This window comes from Brachyhypopomus gauderio, chromosome 3, assembly GCF_052324685.1.
Source record: "Brachyhypopomus gauderio isolate BG-103 chromosome 3, BGAUD_0.2, whole genome shotgun sequence".
NCBI lineage: Eukaryota > Metazoa > Chordata > Actinopteri > Gymnotiformes > Hypopomidae > Brachyhypopomus > Brachyhypopomus gauderio.
Genome location: NC_135213.1, coordinates 36,677,649 through 36,701,719, shown reverse-complemented (window position 1 = coordinate 36,701,719; position 24,071 = coordinate 36,677,649). Strand labels below are relative to the sequence as shown.

General features: G+C 46.4%; 2 protein-coding genes across 12 annotated transcripts in view; both read left to right on the top strand.

Moving 5' to 3' along the window:
- Nucleotides 1-31: 31 nt before the first annotated feature.
- Nucleotides 32-8,921, top strand: ptar1 (protein prenyltransferase alpha subunit repeat containing 1). Of its 7 annotated transcripts, none has more exons than XR_013129642.1 (8): nucleotides 32-134; nucleotides 764-933; nucleotides 1,313-1,379; nucleotides 1,737-1,841; nucleotides 2,482-2,734; nucleotides 3,610-3,935; nucleotides 5,759-6,306; nucleotides 6,419-6,617. XR_013129642.1 is itself a non-coding variant. In XM_076998006.1 (8 exons), exons 1-8 carry the CDS (start codon nucleotides 49-51, stop codon nucleotides 6,717-6,719), a joined length of 1,587 nt encoding a protein of 528 aa, XP_076854121.1. In that variant the 5' UTR covers nucleotides 32-48; the 3' UTR covers nucleotides 6,720-8,921. The 7 variants fall into 7 exon arrangements, 4 of the variants coding, with proteins under 4 accessions (XP_076854121.1, XP_076854122.1, XP_076854124.1 ...); XR_013129644.1 differs by having other exon boundaries at nucleotides 6,480-6,604; XR_013129643.1 differs by having other exon boundaries at nucleotides 6,475-6,600.
- A 271-nt stretch (nucleotides 8,922-9,192) lies between these two features.
- apba1a (amyloid beta (A4) precursor protein-binding, family A, member 1a) overlaps nucleotides 9,193-24,071 on the top strand; it is a 39,983-nt gene continuing 25,104 nt past the window's right edge. For 4 of the 5 annotated variants that reach the window (XM_076998002.1, XM_076998001.1, XM_076998000.1 and 1 more), the window contains exon 1: nucleotides 9,193-9,311. The gene's annotated coding sequence lies outside the window, so the exon portion shown is untranslated. Of the gene's footprint in view, nucleotides 9,312-10,100; nucleotides 10,249-24,071 lie in introns of all 5 variants that reach the window. The other variant, XM_076997999.1, reaches the window with a different exon arrangement.

Sequence of the window (24,071 nt, the reverse complement as noted above, 5' to 3'; positions counted from 1 at the left end):
GATGAGGTTGAGTCACCCGCGTTGACGTCATCGGCGCTCTCGGGGAAAATGGCGGAGTCGGAAGAGGAGGTGGACGTCTTGGTGCGGAGAGTTGTCAAAGATATCACCAACGCCCTCAAGAGGAACCCCAACATGTACGTACCCGCGCGTTTCGGTCCACACTCGGCACCGACGTGCTCCGTGTACAAAAAGCTCGCTAACGGCGCAAACTAGTTTAATTTGGGCGAGCCCCGCTAGCGGCGTTAGCTCGCGCGGCTAACCCAGCCGGACAGGTGTCACTCACCACAGCGTTGCTACGATACCGCCGGCGCGCGCTGCAGGAAACGTGGATGAAATGTGTTGAAAAATGGATGTTTTGATGTTTAATAGTGATAAACATTGTGATGGCTGGATGCTTTGATGTTTAATAGTGATAAACATTGTGATGGCTGGATGTTTTGATGTTTAATAGTGATAAACATTGTGATGCCTGGATGTTTTGGGGGCATTGCCGTCTAGTATGTGTGTACATCATTACAACGGTGATGTGGAAATATGGCCAGATGCTTTTGGCTGCTTTAAAGTGTCTTTGACACGGTGGCCCAGTTAAACTGATTCTCAGGGCAACAAAACTGCACTGAACCAACAGCCACGTGTGGTTATGTCACTCATGTTGACTCCAGCCTACGTCTTCCACAGCTTCTTGTCCCAATATTGACAGCTTGGTCCTGCAGAAGGAGAAGACCTCGTGTTTGTTCTTGATGCTGCCCTGTTGTCATTGCAGAGACGAGATTGGGCTCGTACCGTGCCCCGAGGCCAGGTACAACCGAAGCCCCATCGTCCTGCTGGAGAACAAACTGGGGGTGGAAAGCTGGTGCGTCAAGTTCCTACTGCCGTACGTGCACAACAAGCTGCTGTCGTATCGTCAGCGCAAGCAGTGGCTGGACAGGGAGGGTAAGCCCACGGCCATGTTCGAAATCGCCTACTACATACTGTGTACTGCATACTGCACTCGGTATATACGGTACGCTGCATACTGATGTTGGGGCTCAATCAGTACGCGAGTGGTATGTAGTAGGCTACTTCAAACACAGCCCGTATCTTATACGATTATCTGATTCACACTACATTGTGAAGAGGTTGTTAGAAGGACAGATGCAGAAGGTCGGAGGCGTGCTGTTGAGTGGGCAGGCTGGGGGGGGGGGGGGGGGGGGGGGTCCTTCACATGGCATTCATCACACGCAGGAGTTGGCAATGCATGATGAGTGATGAGAGTAAATGTGAATGATCGAACGCTGTGCTAGTATTCAAAAACTCCGTCTCTCCCACTCAGCGCTGGTGGACATCACTTGCACACTATTGCTGCTAAATCCAGACTTCACTACTGCTTGGAATGTCAGGTACAAAGTTTATAGCACACACTCAACTTGTTAAAAAACCTCTTAGAATCTCTTCAGGATATTTATAAGAGAGAGAACTGCTCAGATGCTGATGGAGAAGCTGCTCTAGTTCCCTGAATAACTTGGCCTTGCTGTGTTTTTACTGTATTTTTGTGTTCATGACTTTCTTTCTGGCTTTTCTAGATGTAATGGCCGAGTCACTGGTTGCATTTTGTAAAAATAAAAATATATACTGGACAGTGTTGCATTGCCCATTAGGTGGCGCTATAGTCAATACACAGTAAATGTGACTGGGATAGTTCCCCTCACATACTGAATCTTCATGATGTCTTTTTCTCTGATGAATTTCGTTTGTAGGAAGGAACTGCTGCAGTGTGGCGTGTTGGATCCAGAGAAGGACCTCTACCTAGGCAAACTGGCACTCACCAAGTATCCCAAGAGTCCAGAAACATGGATCCACAGGTCAGGCTGACTGTCATTCTTTTTCTTAAAAAAAGTCTTTCTGTTCTATTAGTGCTCCTACATGCTAGGGGACTTTTATATTTTCAATTCTAATATAACCAAATGTAATAAATGCTATGGAGGAAAGTGTTTAAATGCAGTGATTAGTGCTATATTAGTGTAAATGTGCTATATATCCTACACCCAGTTCACCAGATGGTTGGCAGAGATTTCTTCCTCTCTGTGCTCCCTTAAACGAGGTCAGCAGACGTTACAGTGCAGTCACGCTGGCCCGTCTGCTGCCCCTCCTTGAAGAGGTCCACTACAGTGTGTTTTTAGCGGGTCGGGTCGGGTCAGGTGCTGGCAGTAGTGCAAGCCCGTGGCTCGTGTAGTCACTAGGAGGATGGGGAAGGTGAGAGGTGGAGAAAGCAGCTGGGCTGGGTGCTTGATGTTTCCTAATCATGGCGTTCTGTTCCTTATTAACTCAGATTTGTGGCCTCGTGTGTCTCTGTAAAGGATCTTGTTTTAGCGTTTACTCTCCTATTGGCCACATGGTTTATTTAACCCGCCCACACAGTAGCATGTACTCCTTACGCAAACGGGACGGATCTCCGATGTTCTGGCTCCACGGGTTTAACAGTGGCGCTGTCCCGGTTGGCAGGAGGTGGGTGCTTCAGAGGCTGCACAGGGAGTGCTGCCCCGCTGCGCCCGCTCAGAAGGAGCGGGTGGAGGAGCAGGGGAGACGGGTGGAGCCGCAGGCCGGGGGTGAGGGCGCACGGCGCAGCGAACGCCTGCAGAGGGCGCTGCACGAGGAGCTGAGGGTGTGCGCCGACGCCGCCAGCCGCTACCCCAGCAACTACAACGCCTGGTCTCACCGCATCTGGGTCCTGCAGCACCTGGCCGGAGGCCTGAAGGTAGGCGGCTCGCTCCCAGTGAGTTTATGAGCACACAGCGTGGCAGCTTCTCAGGTTAGATATGACACGGCGGGATACAGATTATAATACCCACGAAGGGAGCGTTTTATTGTGCGTAATGATGGTCGCTTGTAAGTCAGGACGGGTCCTTTGCGATCCCTTGTGTCGCTGTTAGCATTTCCCCCCTCTTCGGTTATTTGTTTGCGCCATAAAGTACGGAAATAGTGCCTTAGTGAAAATCCCCAAAAGCCAGAGCGTGTCAAATCCTTTTTGATTTCCTGTGACCTTATTACTGTCTATTCTTGATGTCTGGCTCTTACCGAAGGCCCTTTGGGGCTCTGAGTGGTGACCTGCTTTGAGCCCGAGCGTATTATCGCCGCAGAAGGAGCTGAAGTGGACGTAATCAGGAGCGCTTGTTGGATCTCGGGGCTCTGTGATGTGTCCTTATCGTCTCTTAACGGGATTCGGAACGAGGCAGATGTACTAGAGCGCAATCCCAGCCTCAGGGCTCCAGCTAAACAAGGGGGTGGTGGGTTTTAATGGTCCGAGACGGATTTGGATGCAACATAACCGTTCTAGCTCTATTTTAAGGCTGATGGGTTAACGAGGATGGACGGTAATCCTGCTGTTGCGTAATTCGTTGGGGAAAATGCCTTAATAAAACCCTTTTATCTTTGGTTTGTTCATCCAGATGCTTTACATAAAATTCTGACTGAAATTACCCAAATATTTCTGCACGGATCACTCCGGAGTCTCGTCTCTGCGGCTCAAATCGCGTCCTACACAGAGGGGAGACTCCATCTCACCTTCCTCCTAGCAGATGTTCTGCCCTTTCCTCTCTGTCCAGCTGCTCAGCACCTGTGATGTTCCCACAGGTCCTGCATGACGAGCTCTCCTCCACCAGACTCTGGGTGTCCATGCACGTGTCCGACCACAGTGGCTTCCACTACCGCCAGTTCCTGCTCCAGGCCCTCTTGGGCGAGCTGAGCGAGGCCCGTGATGGGTTGCGGTCCGAGGGACTCCGGCCCCCGGTGGACCCCCGACCGGCAGTGCAGTCTAACGGAGAGGGCGGGGCCTGCGAGGGGGCGGGCACGGACGACGGCCATGCCGACGCCGTTCTTCCTCTTTTCCACCAGGAGATGGAGCTCTGCACTGAACTCATCGAGTCATACCCCGGCCACGAGACGCTGTGGTGCCACAGGTGAGGTTCCTGAAGCTCCAGAAGCCCTTGTCAAACATCTTGGGCCGTAGTACTTGGTCCTACAGCGATTGTCCCAGTGTCCGAATAACTAACAATACGCTAACGTCATTTTGACTGTGTGTTATTGCGTTTGCGGTGACCAGTTTGCTAGCTTAAAGCTTTAGCAACCGTTTAAGCGAACGCATTTCCTAACAGTCAGCTAGTTAACAGTGTCACTGTTCCGATCAGCACCCTCATGTCACCACCACAGGCTTCAGGAGGGGAACGTTTCATTTCAACACCGTCTGCTGTAGCAAAGAGCATTGAGGGTAAGGCCGGGGTTACACGCCCTGGTTCATTGTTTCTGTAGTTAACTGGACTGATGTGGTCGCTCCAGCTGTAGCAGTTATCCACACTGAGTCCCGCTGTAGCTGTATTATAAGATGTTTGTCCTCGCGCTGTGTCTGCATTACGATGGGTGATGGGAGGGGGGGTCTGTGGTAGCCAGTCCTGGGCAAATAGGCATAAGGCACACTGTTTACAACAAAGCACATTTAGACTGTTGATAGATTTTCTCTAACCCTAACACACATTTTTGGTAATATGGACCGTGTTTTATGCAAATGGTCTAACCTAGTTTAGTGTTGTGTTTTGCAGAAGAAAGGGGGGTGTTTTCTTTGTTCTTTCCATTAATTGTATGTATGTCTTTTGATGGCAAATATTAGTCTAATTAAAGATTGGAGGGCCAAATATTTAAAACTATTGGCCATTTAGGAAGGTAAATGAAGTTAAATTAAACTGAATAATGGTGATAAATGAAGTGAAATGAGAACAGGAGATGGTCTCTCTCTGTGTAGATGAGAGGGACTTTTAACTTGTTCCTATCATGACTCACCCAGCAATACGGGACCCTAACAAGTGTCATTACTCTCCCAGGGCTACTGTGTCAGCAGATAAATCCCGTCAGGGTCTCATTAAGCGGTCTATCCTGTTTGGACCCTGCACCACTTGGGCTGCGTAACGCATTAGCTGGAGTTCTGTTCAGTGACTGTCTTGTCGATGTCCGTCTGGTGTTCAGTGAGGGCGTGGTGTTCAGCTCCGTGCTGATGGAAGCCGCTCCGTCCGAGTCGGTCTTGCTGTGCATGGTGGGGAGTGTGACTTTGTCTCCAGTAAGCTGTCCTTGGCCTCGTGGACTTGCCTGATGTGTTTATAGCGCAGTGTTTGAGTTTGATGGATGATCCTGGGCTCCAGAGCCATAGATTACTGGAGAGGATTCTTGCTCTCTCCCTTACTTGTGTGTGTGTGTGTGTGTGTGTTTCCCTGTCCCTCATTTACTGCCCCCCCTTACCTCTCTCCTACCCCCCTTGCACTCTCGTTCCCTCTTTCTTTCCCCTCTCTTTCTTTCTCTCCCCATCTCTCTCACCTCCTCTCCCCTTCTCCCTCCCTCTCTCTCCTCCCTCCCTCTCTCCCCCACTCCCCCTTTGGCCTCTTCAGTCTCTCTGGTCTCAGGAGGATGGAAGCAGCTCAGTGGATAATGTTTACACCTCCTCAGCTTGTGTTGCCATCGTAAGGAGTACCATGGCAACAGATGGGTCTGATTTATAGTCGTTCTCACTGTGGTTATGGCGTGGAGAGGTGTTTCTTCTCTAGCGGGCCGTAGTGTTTAGAATGGCTTTTATGCCGTACTACATTTGATAAAACTGTGACGGGTGGAGGCCTTCATGTGATCCAGCATCTATAATTTGAATGAGCAGCCTCATCCATACCAGAGTCATATCTCTCGTGCTCAGAGTTGAAGGCTACGTCTGTGCCGTTTTTGTAACCCCGGCATGTTTCCCCTGTAGACGACACGTGTTCTATCTGTGGCACAATTGGTGGAAGCACAGCGGGTGGGCGGGGCCCTCGTCACCTGCCGACACCCACGCCCTCCTCGGCGAGGTTCCAGTCCCATGCAACGAGTACCAGGGCTCCCAGGCCATGGACGTCGACTGCGTGCGGGACGGCGGCAAACACGGAGGCTACACGCAGAACACCAAGCGTCTGAAGCGCGGGCCCATCCCGCCTTTGCCCGGACTGCTCTCCGAGCACGCCTTCATCTCGCGGGTCCTCGGCACCTGCCACAGCCCGGAGCAGGGACGCTTCGCCGCCGCCTACAGGAAGTGGCTGGACTCCGTCATAGGTCAGTAGTGCGAGAAACGCCCCGCCCTCTCCGAGGCGGCAGCGAGCAGTGATAGGCTAGCTCGGTTTTGAGCACCACCCATCTATGTCTCCTCCCCCAAGAAAATGGTCAGAGTCCTGTTTGGACAGAGAGACTGTGAGCGAATTCCCCTTCATGATGAAACCCAGTAGCAGGCTCTGGTTTGGCTGGTGTGCTGCGTCCGCTTTAGTTCAGGTACATGATATCTCAGGTCTGTTTTCGAAACGTTCTCTGTAATTTTTTATACCATCATCTTTCTGAGGTTCTGCTGGTTTTATTTATTCATCTCATGTTCTCACGACCGCAGGATGTGCATCTGCCAGAAGACTTTGGTGCACACTTTCCCTTTTTTATTTAATCAAGAGCAGACGAGTCCAGGGTGCCCGTCTGCATCTCCTGTCTTGAGCTTTTGTACTGACGCATACAAAACTTGGAGCGTCTTGCTGAGACTCGGCAACTTGAGCACAATCAAGTGTTTCTCTGAGGTTCTCAAACGACCTGAAGTCTATCTGGCGGGTCAAACCATTTGTGAGGTGAGACTATTAATTGTTTTTTGTGCAGCTAATAAACCTACAGTGAAAACAGGTAGTGCTCGGGAGATTTTTTAAGGGTTTGTGTCCATTTCGTCTTCTGCAACTGGGTAAGCGCCACTTTGAAATGGAACTCTAATGGCGAAGAAGCACACAACCTCATCGCATGTTAAAAACACTGTTCATTCAAAAAAAACACGCAAGATCCCAAACAAGGTGAACTTCAGTGGTTAAGCACAAACTGCGATACTTCCTTTTTTTATTTTTTTAAATGTTCTTTTTCAAATGTTTCCTGCGAGCATGGTTTTTCCTCATGAAGGGGAATTTCAGCATTTGTGTTAGAGCGCACCTCAATAGTGCGCGTGAAATGGTGTTATTTTATTAGAATCCAGTACAAGCTACCAAGTTAAAGTCAAACACTTCCTAAATGGTGCTTATTTTCAGCACCCGTGAAACAAGGCTTTAACATGCCTGGATTAACAGATGCTGCTTAACTTTTAACACTACTTTTGAACTAGGATTATGCAAAAAAGAGAAAAAGAAATGTAAAATTCATGGTAGCTTTAGTTATGTCATGATTTATTATGTTTAACAAACTTTAGACAGTCGTGGTTGAGCCAGCCCTGGTTTAGTACTGACCTCTAGTAATAACTCTTGACATTGAACTTTAACAGTAGCAGATGTAATGGCACATTTGTTGAGGTCTGTTTGTTAGAAAAACATAAGCAATATGACCTCATCAATCCTAGGGATTTGTCCCTTCCACATTTACTTAATTATTGTTTTACTGCTGCGTATATAAATTTACATTGTGGCAAGAGTAGTGATTTAGTGTCCTGAAAAAATGTATAAAAAATTTTTATTAAAGTCCTTCAGCAAATTTTGAACACCTTAAGATCAGTTGCTCGGGCTGCATTTTAGCATATTTATAGGCAGAAATTGTATTTATTGGAAAATTCCTACCAATGTTGTACTTTAGTTGAGGTCTGGACTCTTGAGCTATATCTGGGGGAAAACTGGCCCTTAAAGCTATGAAGTTGAATCTTGATTTAATAAAAGTTGTACCATATCTTATATTTGCGCAGTTGCACAGAGACGATACACTTTAAAGTGTTTCACCTTCCCGTCTGTGTGGAGTGGCCACATGACTCGATCTCCAGCTGTTCCAGTTTGGCTTCTCACACCACATTGCCCTGAGGTGCTAGAGAAAGTTGTAGTGGGTTTACTGGTCTGTAGTGTCTTGACTGGTCTGAACTTGGCAATAAAATCCACATACACTTTGCACAATTAAACATACTGAAAGGTTGGAACATCATCCGAAATGTGATGTCATTCAAGTTCGTGTTCATTACGTGAACATTCAGCACCGTTTTGGTTCTGGCTTCCTCTTAACCGACATGTGCATCAGGCCTCAAGCAGACGCCCATTGAGGCTTGACAGCTGATGTCTATCAAAGCCCCTTAATGAAGGACGGCATTACAAAGAGGTCGTCGGTCGTACGTCTGAACTCCACGTTCTTAGTGTTACTTCACTTCTGTATAATTACATCGAAAAATAGCTTTGTTACATGCATGTTACTTGAAGCCATCGTTTTGTTTCTGATTTAAGTGAGCTGCCATCTCTGGCACTTCTTTTGGAATCAAACGTGTCTTGGTGAGTTTTCTCCTTCTCTCCTGGTCCAAGCTGGCACAAAGGGAGAACACTCTTAGTCCTAGTGTCATCTGTCCATAAACGTCGTGTCATCTGTCCATAAATGTCGATTGCCTTCTGCATACTTGCTGCACAAGCTTTGCCACTGTACCAACCGCCTGCTCTGTGGAGTCTGCAGTAAAGTGGCCTGAGCCCTCATGTAGTCTTGTGTTCAGATGAAAGCACCTGTTTCTGGGAGTTAAGTCTTATTTTTTTCCAGGGCTTCCATATTAACTTTAATCTGTTATCCTCAGTTGTGAAAGATCTAACTTTAACAGGCTGAAGTATGTTTTATGTTGTCTTAAAAAATGCTGGAAAAATATGATCATTTGTGTTGCATCATAGTTTGTCTTCTTGCATCTGTGGACTTGATGTGCTTTGGCAAACAACATATGAAGAACTGAAATGTGATGCATCTATGCAGATTCATTATTATACATTTCATCAAGCCTTTTTTATTTACATTTACATAAGGTACTGTTTTTTTTTCTTTATTCAACCACAATAACTAACAAATCTAGCATCTCATCAACATGTCCTGTATTTATTTGTAGAAAAAACTTTGTCAGATGCATATATCATAAAAAATGAAATAAAATTTCTTTGAAAAAAAAAAATTTCAAGTTTTTTTTATAACTATTGATCTATTGGAAGGTGGGATTTATTGGGTTTTATTATTGATGTGGCCAAGAAAAGACAGGCGTAGGTAATTTTAGCTTAATATTTTTTTATATAGTATTTGGTATCCGATATCTACATATAGTGTATCCATTCAGGGACGTAGCTGCGTTTAATATTGTTTAGTTCCAAGGCTCTGACGTCACAATGGCCATGTGGGAGGAGTCACGATGGCTATGTGGGAGGGGTCACGCTCGCAGACCGACAGCGGTCCTACAGTGTAAAAGGCAGGGACGGAAGATGGTGGAACCAGGCAGAGCGGGTGGTCCGTTATATTACTGAAGTACTGCCAGCTCGACACAGGTGAGAGACGATGGTTCCTCTGGAGTCTTATACTTGACCTACAATAACCTAAAATACGGGTCCTAAAATAAGTATTTGTAGAGAGTGTTCCGTGCTGCAGAGTAACCTTATGAAAAGGAAAGATCTTTGCAGTTTGGTATCTATATGCATTACTTTAAAGAGGCGATTATTCATTAGTGGTTAGATGGGATGTCGCTGGAGAATCCGTCAGTGATTATAGCCTGTAACTGCATTGAAGGATCCGAAGGTAAATGGTGCTTTATCGACATGAATAAGAGCGATTTTGCTACGCCCACTTCATCATTTTCAATCAGATCTGCGATGCAGATGAAATCTGGGCCCGAATGGCTCATCCGCACAACCAGAACTTTCTACTAACACGAATTTTGATTTAGGTAAAAGCAAAATAGCCTACGCAAAGCAAAGGCTGGAATTTTATGGCAAACTTGACAACTGACAAACTCACGTCTGTGCTTGTGTTGTGCGTAGCTAGGGCGCTGTTTTGGCGAGCGAAACCGTCCGTGTCATGTCCATCATATTTTGGTGATATTGTTAGGATTCGCCACAAGTGACCGTGCAGGGCGCGGTACGTCCATTTAACGCCACCATCTCCACCTTTGCAGTCGCAGTGGTCCATATAGGGTTCGGTACTTTAGCCAGATTGTGCACTGCTGTCCACCGACTGTTGGGCATGGCGTCCTTACGGTACGTTTGCGGTGTGGATCATCTGAATGTGCTTTTCTGCAAAACCCATGCCCTGTTCTGCTGTGGCATACGGATGTTGTGCAGGTGGAGAAAGGAGTGACCATTTGTAGGTGATGAGCTGGAAATCGTGCAGATTCTTCAGAAGAACATCGTTAAACTGATGTGGTTCTTCTGATTCGATGTGGGATGGAGCTCTGGTGTGGCTGCACACCCGCGATGATGCTGCGTGCAGGTACATACACTGCGCTATAAAACATCGTCTCGGCCAATAACACGGATGCGTTGAATGAGTTTGAGAGTGTGAAATTCGTCACGTATGTTTTTGCACTCAATCCATGCAAATTCCGTATACATGTTTTGTAATTCTTGCATTCTGTCGCAGTAAATCATTCCCGAAGCCAGTCTGTGTGTTGCAGATGAAGCTGTATAGCCCTTAGTTTGACCCACCCTTTGCAAATAAGACCGAATCCGCTGCTGGGCATGACACAAACGCGATATTGCTCAAAGTCACATGGGAAAATGACACTGTGGGCGGGTTTCTGTGTTTGTCTTTGATGAATGATACACAATTGGATCTTTTTTTCCCTTTCTGCTTGTTATTGAAATCACAATCGTAGAGGTTTGTGAATGGCAATATGTTCAGAGCTATGCTAAATTGTCCACCCTTCAGTTAGGCTAGGATGATTTAAACATCACACTGCAGGCATATCAGGGAATATATGGCTCAGAGGGGGGGATTTATGGTGCATTACACACACAACTGCATTATGGGAGGAACACATGGTGATACAAATTACCGAAAGGTAATGTGGGTGGTCAGGTAGTAATGTGTGGGCATGACTGACAACACTGAAAAATATTAGACCAATATGGATTCTGTCTCCTTGTGATTTGTGTTTATAGTATCACATATCTAACAAGTGATTGATCCTGTGGCCACTCAGAGACCTCATAGCAATAGACTTATTAGTAACATGCAAATAAGTGTTGAAATCGGCATGGGAAAGGGTCAAAGGTCAGTGTCTGTAGAGATTTGTGACTTTCATATGTATTTCTGTGGTAAGGTTCATACTTCAGGCCAATTTCCAAGACTACTCACAAACTGTTTGGAAAGTAGACATGCTATGTAATTTGGTCATGTTGTAATAGCCCATTGTGCCATTTACCCAATATTAGCTTAATGTAAATACTACTGCTCTGTAGGAAAATGGACCACCAACATATCACCAAAGCTACAATTGAGCATTGCATTTTCATCTGTAAAGTCTTTCTTTCAGAGGTGACAACTGCCATACCTATGCAGTGTCTGTCATTTACATTTTCAGACACGGTGCAGAATTCAATCCCAAACACCATCCAGCCTTTTGACACAGATTAATCTCAGGACTATCAGATGATCAGTGATCTTCCATTGGCTTCTTTTAACCCAATGTCATGGTTCGGTCTTTGCATAGCCTTTGGAGGAATCTAGAACGGAAACCTTCCTGTGTGCGTATCTGTGTTTCACGTTGATTTCTCCATTGTACGTGGGGGTTGGTGGACCTAGAAGCTGGCTGGCATTAGCTGTCTCGACAGCGTGACGCGTGTGGAGGGTGTGGGTTTCGCGCACCGTAGCGTCGGATCTTGAGGGGCGACATCAAAGAGCGATCCTCAACCACGTTTCCCACGAGGGACATTTTTGCGTGAGCATTGTCTTCCAGCCATCACGATTGGTTTTTTTTAATTTTTTTTAATGAGCTCTTGACTAGAGACTGGTGAGTGTGACTGAGCCTTTGCTCACTGTGGGATGGCTTTCCAGGTAGATAAGCAAGGCTGTGTGTGTGTAGGAAAGATCCACCCCATACCACTCAGTGTCTGAACCTGCAGCCATTTGGCCCAGCTCTGATAACCAATCTGGTACTGCAGAATGCACACAACTCATCTCACATCAAGAGTTACGTTTCTTTGGAGGTGTGTTTGTGTGTGTGTGTGTGTTCACGTGCTGACTTGGGTAGGCTTCTTGTCCCATGACAAAGTCTTCTTTTAGCTGTGTCATATTTTCATAGCTTTGTGCGCGCGCACACACACACACACACACACTTGAACTTACACCGATAACGTTATTTACATGAGACCAGACCTTGCATGGAACAGAACCATCCTGTTCACAAGGAACCCAGCTGACAGCTTCCATTTTAAAGATGCATGTCCATTGCATAAAGATGTAAAACCAGAAAAACAATCTTCACATGCGATCGTTTCATTTTTCAGGGAATACCTTTAAATATGTCTGTTATTTTGCTCTTGGGAACAGTATTAATCTTTATTTTTGTAATCATTTATATAAGTGGAACGCTGTGTTACTCCGAGTCTGTTCCTGCCAGTGTGCATAAAAAAACCTCATTTGTAAATCATGCGTCATTAGTGTGAAAAATACAGTAGTGAAACTGTGGGTGGGAAAATCATTTGGCCGAGATAAAATTTCACATGTCAAAGACGCTTCCTTGAGAAGTGTCTTTTATATCCGCTTTTACTTTATGTAGTATTAATCAGAAATAAACATGCCGTGTGGCAGAGCACAGGCTTATCATTAAAAATATAATGAGGTGTGCCCTTCAGAAATGAAAGCTTCAGGCTATATTAATTTTTAACTGTGGCTGGCCACCCCAATGTGAAACCACAGAAGTGAAACAGCGGCAGTTCAATAATATTCGAGTCTCTCTGGAGGCTGGGGCTGCTTTCTACTTATATTATTTGTTCTACATGGCCTTGTATTCGGGCGGGGGGTTCCAGCCAAATGGACCTGTGACTAATTTGTTACTGTGGCGGTTTGATCCAGTCAGAGCTACTACTCCTACACCTAAGATAAATGAAAGCGGTGTCGAACATTACCCAACCCTGATTAGACCGAGTTGTCTTCAAGGCCTCACCAAAGAATTTGAATGCCATTTATGTTTCTCAAAGAAATATGCTGAAGGCCAGTAAAGGTTTGAGAAATATGATAAACTGTACGTCGGTCAAATGTGTCATTGCTCGCCTAAATGGCTTCAGAGCCGTTAGCTCCGTTTTCCCGCCCGTACCTCCAGTTCATGGCTGCGCGTTCGCGCGCAAACACGCCGCTGCGCGTCCACGTTTCTGATGGAAGGCCGGCCGCGTCCTCGCCCTTCAGAGCGAAGGGGTCTCCGTGCCAGTTCCTTATTCAGCATCAAGACGTCCATCACTAAATTAATCTGATTATCGTCTATAACATGGGATGTATATATACATATTTCTGTAAATGTAGGATCTTTCAGTAAGATGGCCACGACAAGCCACTGCCTCAAGAGGAATCAAAACGTCGTCCTGGAATATTAGAAACATCTCGTGCACGCGCGGCGCTGCTTTATTGCGATGTTGTGCGCGCTCATGAATCATGAACTGAAGACGCTATAAAAATCTCGGCCGCGTCTTAAATGAGACATTTCATTACTCGCCCAAACGGAATTATAAAGAATTCTTAGTAAGTCAATGAGCGCAGTGCAGCACATTTAAAGTAAGCATCAGGTTTGCTGAAGCATTAATTAATTGATTGATTAATTATATACTGCCTTGGCTTTGCTTCCGCTGGTGAAATTAATAAATTGATATTTCAAAGGCATCTCTTAAGACTTTGGAGGAACGTACTGGTGGATTATGTTTGCAGGGCAAGTTCCCTCTTAATTGACAGTAATCCTCTCCACTCTCAGCTGTATTAGGTCTGATTTTACACTTTGCAGCGCAAGGTTTAATCGTCTGTGTTTAATAAGCACGTGTAATCAACTTTATTAATATCGCAGCTATCTTCAGTGTTTGGGACTGAGATGTTTGGTAGTGTGTGGGAATTCTCGAAGGGTGCACTTTAAGTTGTTAGAAGCGTTATGTACCATGCCAAGCACTAATACACGACATCTTCAGATCAGTCTTCTGTTCGACGAAATGTGTGTGTGTTTGTAACTCGTTACTGAGGTAGTGTGCGTGTTCCTGGACAGAGATGCACATCGTTGTAGTATATGCTGACCTCATTTGCTAACAGTTTAAAATCTCTTTAAAAGTCAGTTTTCCCCCCCATTAACACACACTCCTTTCAAGAGCAACTTAAAAGTTTTGTTCATTGTGCAGAGGTGGGCAAATGTAGTATGAAGGGCCCAAGGGCTCTTAATTATATAGCGTAGGGCACTTGCCCTGATAGGGGATTGAACCACAGCCCCCCAGAGGAGACGCAGGATCAGTACCCACTTATACTTTTTGAAATACTTTGCAGATGTCTGATGTGCAGAAGCAGCTCATCAGTACCGAATGACAATCAGCACATCAGAGAGTCCACCTGCAGTGGTGCGGTGGTACGCGCTGACCGTGCTGTACGGTACGGCTCTGTGGGTGGACAGGTGGTCTCCATCAACTGTCTGTCTCTTTCCTCAGCACCGTGTCAGAACCATGTTTGTGGAGCTGGCCTGCTTCATGGATTTACCGTTCATCTCAGGAGAGGTCGATACAGCCGCCGCACTGTTTCGGCATTGTGAGGCGAACAGGCTAATTGGCATGTATTTTGTATTCAGGAGTCCTCAAAGGCTCTCAGATTAACAGTGTTGGCTTGTATAAATTACACAAAACATGAAGCTTTTCTTTGTGCGTCTGCCTCATGTCCGCTCTCACACTCTCCCCGTCGTCTCGGTAAAGAGCTTGAAACTGTGACCTTGTGTGTGTGTGTGCGTGTGCATGCATGCATGCATGCATGTGCTGACTTGGGTAGGCATGTGTGCATGCATGCACGTGCAGGTTTAGGTAGGTGTGTGTGTGTGTGCGTGTGCGTGTGTGTGTGTAGGCCCTGCTGTGATAATTCCCAAGCTTTCGAAGGTCACGCTGCATGTGAGCAGCTCTGTCTGGGAGCCACAGAGCACGCTCAGAGGGCCGTGCTCGCCTCTGGCGTGGATTAACTCCGCATAATGTGAGAGGGGCTAATACTGCAGGGGGTGGAGAAGGGGCAATGGAACTGTTGCCCCCGCTGCTCCCAGACAAAAGATCGCCAAAACAAACGCCTTGCCGTCTACTGTGACTATTGGGCTGCTTTCAGTTAACGGTTTAGTCTCGTGGAGAGAGCCAGTCACAGTTTGGCTCACATTCTGAGCTTTTCACCATCTGGGAACCTTCATGTGTGCTATTGCATAAAAGAATAATATAATGATTTATGTCTATAGAACAAAAACTGCACATTTCAATAGAGAGATGCCAGAGCCAATAATAAAGCCCATCTTGGTTTTAATAAATAAAAGGTCTGTATTAATGGCACCATGTAGCTGCATAAAATATCTGGTGCCAGATGCTGGTATTTCCTGTTCTTGCATATGAATCAATACCATGGTTGAGTTTGGACCGGTGCCAAAGCTTCTGAGCTAGTTCATCAACATTCAGCAGGACCGGGCAAGCAGTCAACACTGTTTCTTTCTGAAATACATGCTTGTTGCTGATGGAGACTGGCAGGGTTTAAGGCAAAGCTTAGCTTAATGAAGACGTTAAGACAAAAACTCAAACATTATATGAGCATGGGCTATTGGGCTTGATTTTCACATGATTTTGATCATTGTGCAATTGGTCTTAATCTGATTTAGTGGAGTACAGTTCCTTAACATGCAGACATGCATAGTGATGTGGCTTTCACATATGCAAAAAAACTTTAAAGCTGAAAATATGAGCATTTGCACGATTCGTCATTTAAAAATGCAGTGTCACTGTGTGTGCAGTGCAGTGAGGTGTGTGGTGTGTGTGTGTGTGTGTGTGTGTGTGTGTGTGTGTGTGTGTGTGTGGGCACATGGTGTATGCATAAAGGTCACCCCACCTCACCTGTGGCTCCGGGGGGGGTAATTATAGACTGCTCCAGTTGCCCCACTAGGTCTGTGTCCCTCCCTCTGAGCACACCCACTGCATAACTGCCATTACCTACAGCTACGTACGCCTCTCTTACCCTGATCGTTTTTGCCATTTCTGAACAGCAGTAGTGCATGACGATGATGATGATGATGATGCTACTGCTACTGCTACAAACTACTATGAACTCTTGAATGTGGTTGCAATGACACACAAATATGTACAATACTCTTAAATGTCTAAGGCCACCATTAGATCTGCTGTTTTGGCAACATTATAATGACCACATAAAATCATTTCTCTGTTGCTTTATTAGAACACAACCAGAAAATAACATAATGCTGGATGCATTGTATGAAGTATTTTTTTTTATCCGAAGAAAGATCTTCTGTAGGCTACAGTGGCGAGTATTTAGAGTGCCGTCTCCTTACACTTGAGCAACAGCAGGAAGCATGCTCTCTGAAACCTAAATGGAGCTGTAATTAATGTCATTACTAATGTTTGTGTTTATACTACCACATGTAAAAACCAATGCAGTGGAACAGTCTGTTAGACTTTAATTCATTTGAATCTCGTTAATATATAAGACCAACTTCAATCACATCAACACATTCAAAAAGATCTCAGGAGGCCAGGAGAAATGCCTGAGGGTTTCTTTGCAAGACCAGAAGATGTCCAGCAAGGGTCTGGAAGGGCCTCATCCAGATGTCCAGGTATTCCTTCTTCAGTCCAAAGAAGCTTCCGTTCTGGAAGCCAAGAAATCTCTCTTTCCACAGAGGGAGAGGGAGAAAAGGCTACGATATGCTAAAGGTTATAGAGACTGGGATGAACATCAATGGAAAAGAGAATCATGGAATGACAAATTTTTAAAGTTTTTTTTGTGCTGGGGCCACAGTGCGGTTGGGGTCACAGTTTGCTGTCCGATCACGTCAGGAAATGAATAAAGTCTACAAGATAGAAACTGAGCTTCTCCTCCCATTAGATTAACCCAATCACCACTGGTTGAACTCCCAGTATAAAGATTACCCAGTGAAAGCTACTGGTAAGGCAGATGTTTTCAGAGTTCGAATGTGTTGTGAGTTATGAAAATCAATGCTGCCCTTTTAGCACCCACATGGCCATTTGTTGTGACTAACACTGGAAGCCTCTCACCTTTACGATCGTGTCAGATGCTGTTGAATCACATCAGCCTTTGTTCCTTCTGGCCTTCATCGCAGCTCAGAAGAGGAACTCGCAGACCAGCAGCTTCGCATCTCCGAGCCAAAATGTCACACAGTGGAATTGGCTACAACAGGAAGAGAAAATGATTTTGCTTGCTGAATGGAAAATGAAAGTGTTTAGTTAGCGGGTCGGGCAATCTATTCATTCAAGTGAACATTTCCCTGTTATTAGCGACAGGGCAGCCGCCCTCAGGAGCGCGCCATGTTTGTTAACTACACCATGATGTTCAGTAAGACGCTCGTCTGTGTTTGAAAGGCTGTTGCCAGTGTGGGTATAAATAGGCGTTGAAAGAAAACTGCATCCTTCACTCACGTGTGTGTACGCACACATACACCCTCGCCTGGAATGAGAAACGTCTTAGATTGTGAGTTAAAAACAACCCCACAACCCCGGCTTTCACATCCCACCAGTTTAAACTGCACTGTTGGCCAAAGACAAGCATGTATGAATCAAGCATGTATGAATCAAGCATGTATGAATCTGACCCAAATACCAGCAGTAGCCTGAGAGAATGGGGCTCTATTTCTTAAAGCCTCTCTCTGTGTGTGTGTGTGTGTGTGTGTGTGTGTGTGTGTGTGTGTGTGTGTGTGTGTGTGTGTGTGTGTGTGTGTGTGTGTGTGTGTGTCACATGGAACAGTTCCCCGCTATGCTATGTAGGAGGCCGTGTCTGAACCTTGGGTTTGCTGAATGTAATTTTACCTCTTGAATAAAAATGGACCACTGGAAACTGTCAATTTACCATTGATGGGAATTAATCATTTAAAACAGACCGGTCTCTGAAGACCGGGAACACTAAAGTAAAAAACGTGAGGTCAACAAAACCGAAGGGTTAATGTTTAAAGGAAAAATACTGTAGAAAATGTGAGCCGCCCACGTGATAATGCTGCTTGCTGTCACAATATGAAAATGCTTCTTTGTTGCTGATAATTTGTCAAAGAAACAAGAACATTAAACATTATTTAGCATGTGCACGACTCTCTCCTCTCCTCCTGGCTGTCCTGCACACAGCGGCCTCCTCCCAGGCCTGTGAAACCCCTGCTGAAACGCCTCTCGTCACTTTTCCTTTGAGCGATATCTTAGCTAATTACCTCACACTGAGGCTGGCATCTGAGTGATGCAGGAGACGTGGCGGTGTCCCGTGAGGTGCAGTGTCACGCGAGGAGCAGCGTCCCGCGTCTCCAGCAGTAGCGGGACAGCTTGATGTGGGAATGGGGGGTTGAGAGGACAGCTGCGTGGTCACATGGAGCGGTCCGGTCCGCGGGAGCCTGGCGTGTCGCTAATGAGTACCTGAGCTGGGGGTCTGGCCCGTGTGGCCCGATTTGCGGTCCGGCCGTCATGGTCCTGTCTGAGGAAGTGTCTTCACACCTCGGCGTCTCACTCTGGCTGAAAGGAAATGAGTTCTACCCATGTCAAAAGACCCAGAAGTGAAATTAACAGGGAATATCAATGCTCTATTGAAAACTGTTTCAGTAGCGGGCTTTATCTGGACGGCAGCCCTGTAATGGGACACCGTGATGCTGAATCACGTCCAAAACCCACATTATCACACCTAAAGATCAGCACAATACATTTCAGCCCACATTACTCTCACAGTCCTCGCCCACCCAACCACCTACACACACTGACATTTGTCCTCCTGAATCCCCAGAGTCAGCAGTGTAGCTAACAGTGGAATGAATGGATCCTTTAACATATTAAACCTAAAACGTGTTCCATAAGGCCTTCGTCATGCCAACAATTGATATAACCTGTGCTGAGTCTGAACGACTGGACCTTTAGACAGCACGATCTCCAAGCCTGCCAACGTTTGAGCGTTTCCACCTCGATCTGAGCCGCCCGTCTGGAGAGGGTTTATGGCAACCTGTGCTTTAAGGTCTCCGAGGGCCCCGGCTGACTTCAACTCCCACCCTCCCGTCTGTTTTAGCGCACGGCTGGGTGCACAGCTAGGCTCTGAGGTGATGCTGATCCGTGCCGAAGCCCTCCCTCCCTCCACTCTGTCGCCTGGTGAACAGTAGAAGATATCTGGCTCCGTCGGCCTGGACGTCCCTCAACACCTCGTCCACAGTTCCAGAGATCGTGAAGTCAATCAGTCAATCAATCAAATTTTATTTATATAGCGCTTTTTACAACAGTTGTTGTCACAAAGCAGCTTTACAAGTGCCGAGTCCTAGCCCCCAGTGAGCAAGCCAAGGGCGACAGTGGCAAGGAAAAACTCCCTAGTCTGAAGTCTGGAAGGTAGGTCTGGGTAGTAGTTCACACACGGGATGGTTGTTTTTGCACGTTATTTTCCAGTCGATAACCTTCTCGGAGTGCAGTGGTCTCTCTGCATGTGTCTCCGCTCACACGGCGAAGGTTTAATCACCGGCTGCCTCGCTGGAGAGAGGGGGACGTGAGACCACGTGATGTCACACGTGTGGTGGCCAGGGAAACGGTGGCCGTGGCGATGTGCCGTTAAGGGGTCGTTAGGAGTAGCCGGCAGAGCGGGCAGCTGGTCAGAGCATCGGGAGGCGGGACCCATTACTGTGGCCGGGCCACACGGGGGAGGCACCAAAGAGCGTCGGGCACAGCGCCAAGCAGATGTGCCCTCCCATCAGGGAGGGAGAGAGGGATGGAGAGGGGGGAGAGAGAGAGAGAGAGGGAGAGGCCATCGCACTTCTCACTACACAAGACTGCTCTACCTTCACCACCCCTCCATGCTACTGCTGTATTCTCTCCCTCGCTCTCTCCCTCCCTCTCTCTCTCTCTCTCTCTCTCTCGCTCTCTCTCTCTCTCTATGCCTTTGTCTTGCATTCTCTATCACAGTGTAGTTGTCCGACGCCATATGCAACAACCCAAACACTTCAGCACTTTCCTAGTGATGCATGGATGGATGGTGGTGGTGGTGTGGGTGGTGGAGGTGTGGGTGGTGTGGGTGGTGGTGGTGGTGATGGTGGTGATGGAGGATGGATGGTGGGAGAAAGCCTGACCTGTGGCTCTGATTTCTTGCAGACAGACTTTCCTAGACTCTCCTTTGCTTCAAAGAAACTGGATTTAGCCTTGAATTTGGTTAGATGTATCCTCTGCCTGATCAATAATGGCTCAAGCTGTTTCTGTGGTTTATAGTGAATTAACTTTTCTGTGTGTGTGTGTGTGTGTGTGTGTGTGTGTGTGTGTGTGTGTGTGTGTGTGTGTGTGCGTGTGTGCGTGTGTGCGTGTGTGTGGGCAGACAGCAGCAGCTGTGGTTTGGGCTGCTGTCCTATGAAGTGCAGACGGCTCTTTCTGTCTCTCATGTTCACTCTTCCTCTCAGCAAACCTACAAACAGTGTTTCACTCTGTTTAGACCTTGTGTTACAATCGTAAACAGTAGCACAACAGACCTCTCTGTCTCTCTCTCTCTTTCTCTCTCTTTCTCTCTCTCTCTCTCTCCCTCCCTCCCTCTCTGCGAGCTCAACAGCTTGCCTAACAAAAAACAAAAAAAATTAATCACCAGACTCTGTGATGGCTGCATGTAGTAGTAACAGCGTATGAAAGTTTCTGCTATACCAGAACTTACCTGTGTGTGCTTACCTGCTATTTAACTCTTCTACCTACAAGACAGGGGGCAGTGAACTGTCACCCCACTGCTCACCACATCCCTACTGGGGATGTCCAGCCCTGTCCATCTCTGTCCACACTCTGCTGAAAATAAGGCCCATGTCACAGGACAGGGTGCCGTGTTCCCATAATCCCTCCTGCTAGATTCCTACTGGGTTTGAGCTTCATCCACTCGTGTGGCCATCTGATACTGCAAGCAGCCGGCTTAGGGTCCAGATCCTGGGTGGTGCGTGGCTGGGGCATGCTGTGGTGGGCGGGGGTGTTGTGGGTGGGGGGAGAAGGTGGAGGAGCTCTTTAGTGCACCAGCCACAGTATAGCAAAGGCTTCCCCAGAGACAGTGGGCATACGAGGAGAGTTCAAGGTCTATCAAGAGGGAGTCACGGGAGGTAATGGGTTTCTTAACCCTCAGGAATGATCACCCAGACTGTGCCAGATACAGTATTAATGTCCTTTGAGTGTATGATTTGAGTGTCATTTTTACTTGGGTATTTCTAGCTTTGCCCATCTGACAGACGTGTAGAGACAGGACTCTGAGGTTGTGTGCCATCTGGACAAATGTGAAGGAGAAAAGCGCTAAATGAAAAGAGATGGGAAGTTTTAAGTTTGGAAAAGTCAGACGTAATCATGGTGTTTTAGATCCTTGTGTACAATAATAGTTAGAGTCTTTTATACACCCCCAATACAGGTAACAATAAACAAACTGACAAATAATATTAAATAAGCTGTTATGTGTGATTGCATGTCTTTTATAGCCTAACTAAACCCTGCACTCCATACATATAAATATCACCAATTGCTGAATTGTTTCCCTGATGCCTCTAATACATTTTAACATTTTGCACATTTGGCAGACCCTCTTATCCAGAGTGACTTCAATTATATTACAGAGGAAGAAGTGTGGTGGTAGGAGACCAAGGACTCTTATTTTGGTATACCACAGAGCAATTTCAGACAATACTGCCTCACGGAGGCACAGCTGAGTGCCCAGAGGGGCTGTAGTCAGTTTTCTAACCTTGAGTAAGTCTGAAGAACAGCAGAACAAAATCAGGCGTTTAATGGCTCCTCAAAGGAAGAGGTGTGTGTGTGTGTGTGTGTGTGTGTGTGTGTGTGTGTGTGTGTGTGTGTGTTCCGTGAGAACAGTGGATGCACGGATGAAGGAAACTTATGTGGCCTGTGGTGCCGCTTATCACAAACTCAGAAATAATTGCTTCATTTCCTTAGAAAGGTTCATTCTCTCTCTCCTCATCGATGGTCATAAATACAGCCTTTAAATTCCTCTTTACCATAATCAATAGGCTGAATTGCCATGAACCTCCTGCCCCATCAGAACTTCTGAAATGACTTTGGCAGCTTTTCCGAAATAAAAAGAAGTGTGCGTTAGGCACAGCGTTGTGTATGAATGTTGTCCAGCCCTAGACCTCTGGAACCATGTGACACGTGGAATTCTTATTATGTCAGCAATCTCGTTAACACTAATGTATTTCCCTTCTACATTCACATATACTTGCATGTTTTGACTTCTCAACAAAAGTAGTGTTAATCTGGGTAGTTGAAGTAATCAGATAGTTACATCAATAAAGTCTTTATTTTAGTCTTTAGACAGCTAACCTGATAGTCATTTTGACAATATGCTAGTAAACTGTCTATGCTGAAATCGTTTGTTTTGATATTTTTATTTTTTACTCTGGTTTTGATACAGTTAACCTGAGTGCCTGTGAATAATATCTTGCATTCTAACTCATTCATGCGAGCATCCTTGTGGTGTCCCTCATGACTCACGGGCTGACACCATTTCATCTCTCTATTCTCACATTAGTCATGAATAGTAAAAAATACAACAATGCCTCAATCAGTATGCAGTAGATACACAGCTGTGTGTCCCTAGTCATCAACTTTCAAACGGTCATCATCTCCTTGTTTGATAGGCTAATACTGTAAATCCCGAACTATGTTTCTTGTTACTGGGGATGATGTGAAAAAAATTATAAAATAATATAATATTTAACTTGGCCTAAAGTCCCTAAGTGTGTAACCAAGTGTTTGGTCTCCCTCTGCACTGGCGCTACCTGTGTGTTTCAAAATTGATTTGGAGATCATCAGTGACCTTTTAAATGCCTTCGTGATCTTGCCCCTGTCAGTGCATTGATTACTAGACATGTCCCTGCAAGAGCTCTCAGATCTACCAACAGTGACGTTAGCCGTACCTGCTACACAACTAAAGAACAGAGAAGCGTTTTATTATTAGTAAGCCATTGAATTCCCATCCTACTGGCCCAAGGGGCTCTTGACAGTCTACACCTATTGAACTGGAGTGCAGCCCATCGGTTGAGATTTTACTTTCTAATTAACCTGGAACTAATGTTTTATGTGACTTCTGTATCTTCTCTGTGCTTCTGTTTTATGCCTTGCTTTGCCATCTTAAACAAAGCGATAGTTTGTGTATTGCACAGTCTGTATAGGATTACATTTGTGCACAGAACATGTAATGAAGTTAGGTGACGCGGTACGGGTAAAAATTCAACAGAAGTCTGTAATCCCAGACAACGTCCTTGACCTGCAGTGTAATTGTCACAGTGTTTCTCATTTTTCAGGCGAATGTAATTAGTTCAGCATTGGAAAGTTTTTAAGGGCTTGTTCAGCCGTGGTGAATTGCAGGAAGGAACACATGAGAGGCTGGGGTACTGGGTAGAGTAGATAGTGTACAAGGTAGAGTAGATAGGGTAAGGGGTAGAGTAGATGGGGTACGGGGTAGAGTAGATGGGATACGGGGCACAGGGTAGTATAGATAGGGCAGGGGGTACGGGCTAGAGTAGATAGGGCAGGGGGTACGGGGTAGAGTATATAGGGCAGAGGGTAAGGGGTAGAGTAGGTGGGGCACGGAGTAGAGTAGATGGGGTAGAGTAGATGGGATATGGGGTACGGGGTAGAGTAGATAGGGCAGGGGGTACGGGGTAGAGTAGATAGGGCAGGGGGTACGGGGTAGAGTATATAGGGCAGAGGGCAAGGGGTAGAGTAGGTGGGGCACAGGGTAGAGTAGATGGGGTACGGGGTAGAGTAGATGGGATACGGGGCACAGGGTAGTATAGATAGGGCAGGGGGTACGGGGTAGAGTATATAGGGCAGAGGGTAAGGGGTAGAGTAGGTGGGGCACGGAGTAGAGTAGATGGGGTATGGGGTAGAGTAGATGGGATATGGGGTATGGGGTAGAGTAGATGGGATATGGGGTACGGGGTAGAGTAGATGGGATATGGGGTACGGGGTAGAGTAGATAGGGCAGGGGGTACGGGGTAGAGTATATAGGGCAGAGGGCAAGGGGTAGAGTAGGTGGGGCACAGGGTAGAGTAGATAGGGCAGGGGGTACGGGGTAGAGTAGATAGGGCAGGGGGTACGGGGTAGAGTAGA

Bases quoted from the DNA above. Each gene is read 5' to 3' on its own strand.
- ptar1 (XM_076998006.1), top strand. From the start codon at position 49: ATGGCGGAGTCGGAAGAGGAGGTGGACGTCTTGGTGCGGAGAGTTGTC. The intron at 135-763 runs GTACGTACCCGC...TTGTCATTGCAG, and splicing joins CTCAAGAGGAACCCCAACAT to AGACGAGATTGGGCTCGTAC. The intron at 1,380-1,736 runs GTACAAAGTTTA...TTTCGTTTGTAG, and splicing joins ACTACTGCTTGGAATGTCAG to GAAGGAACTGCTGCAGTGTG.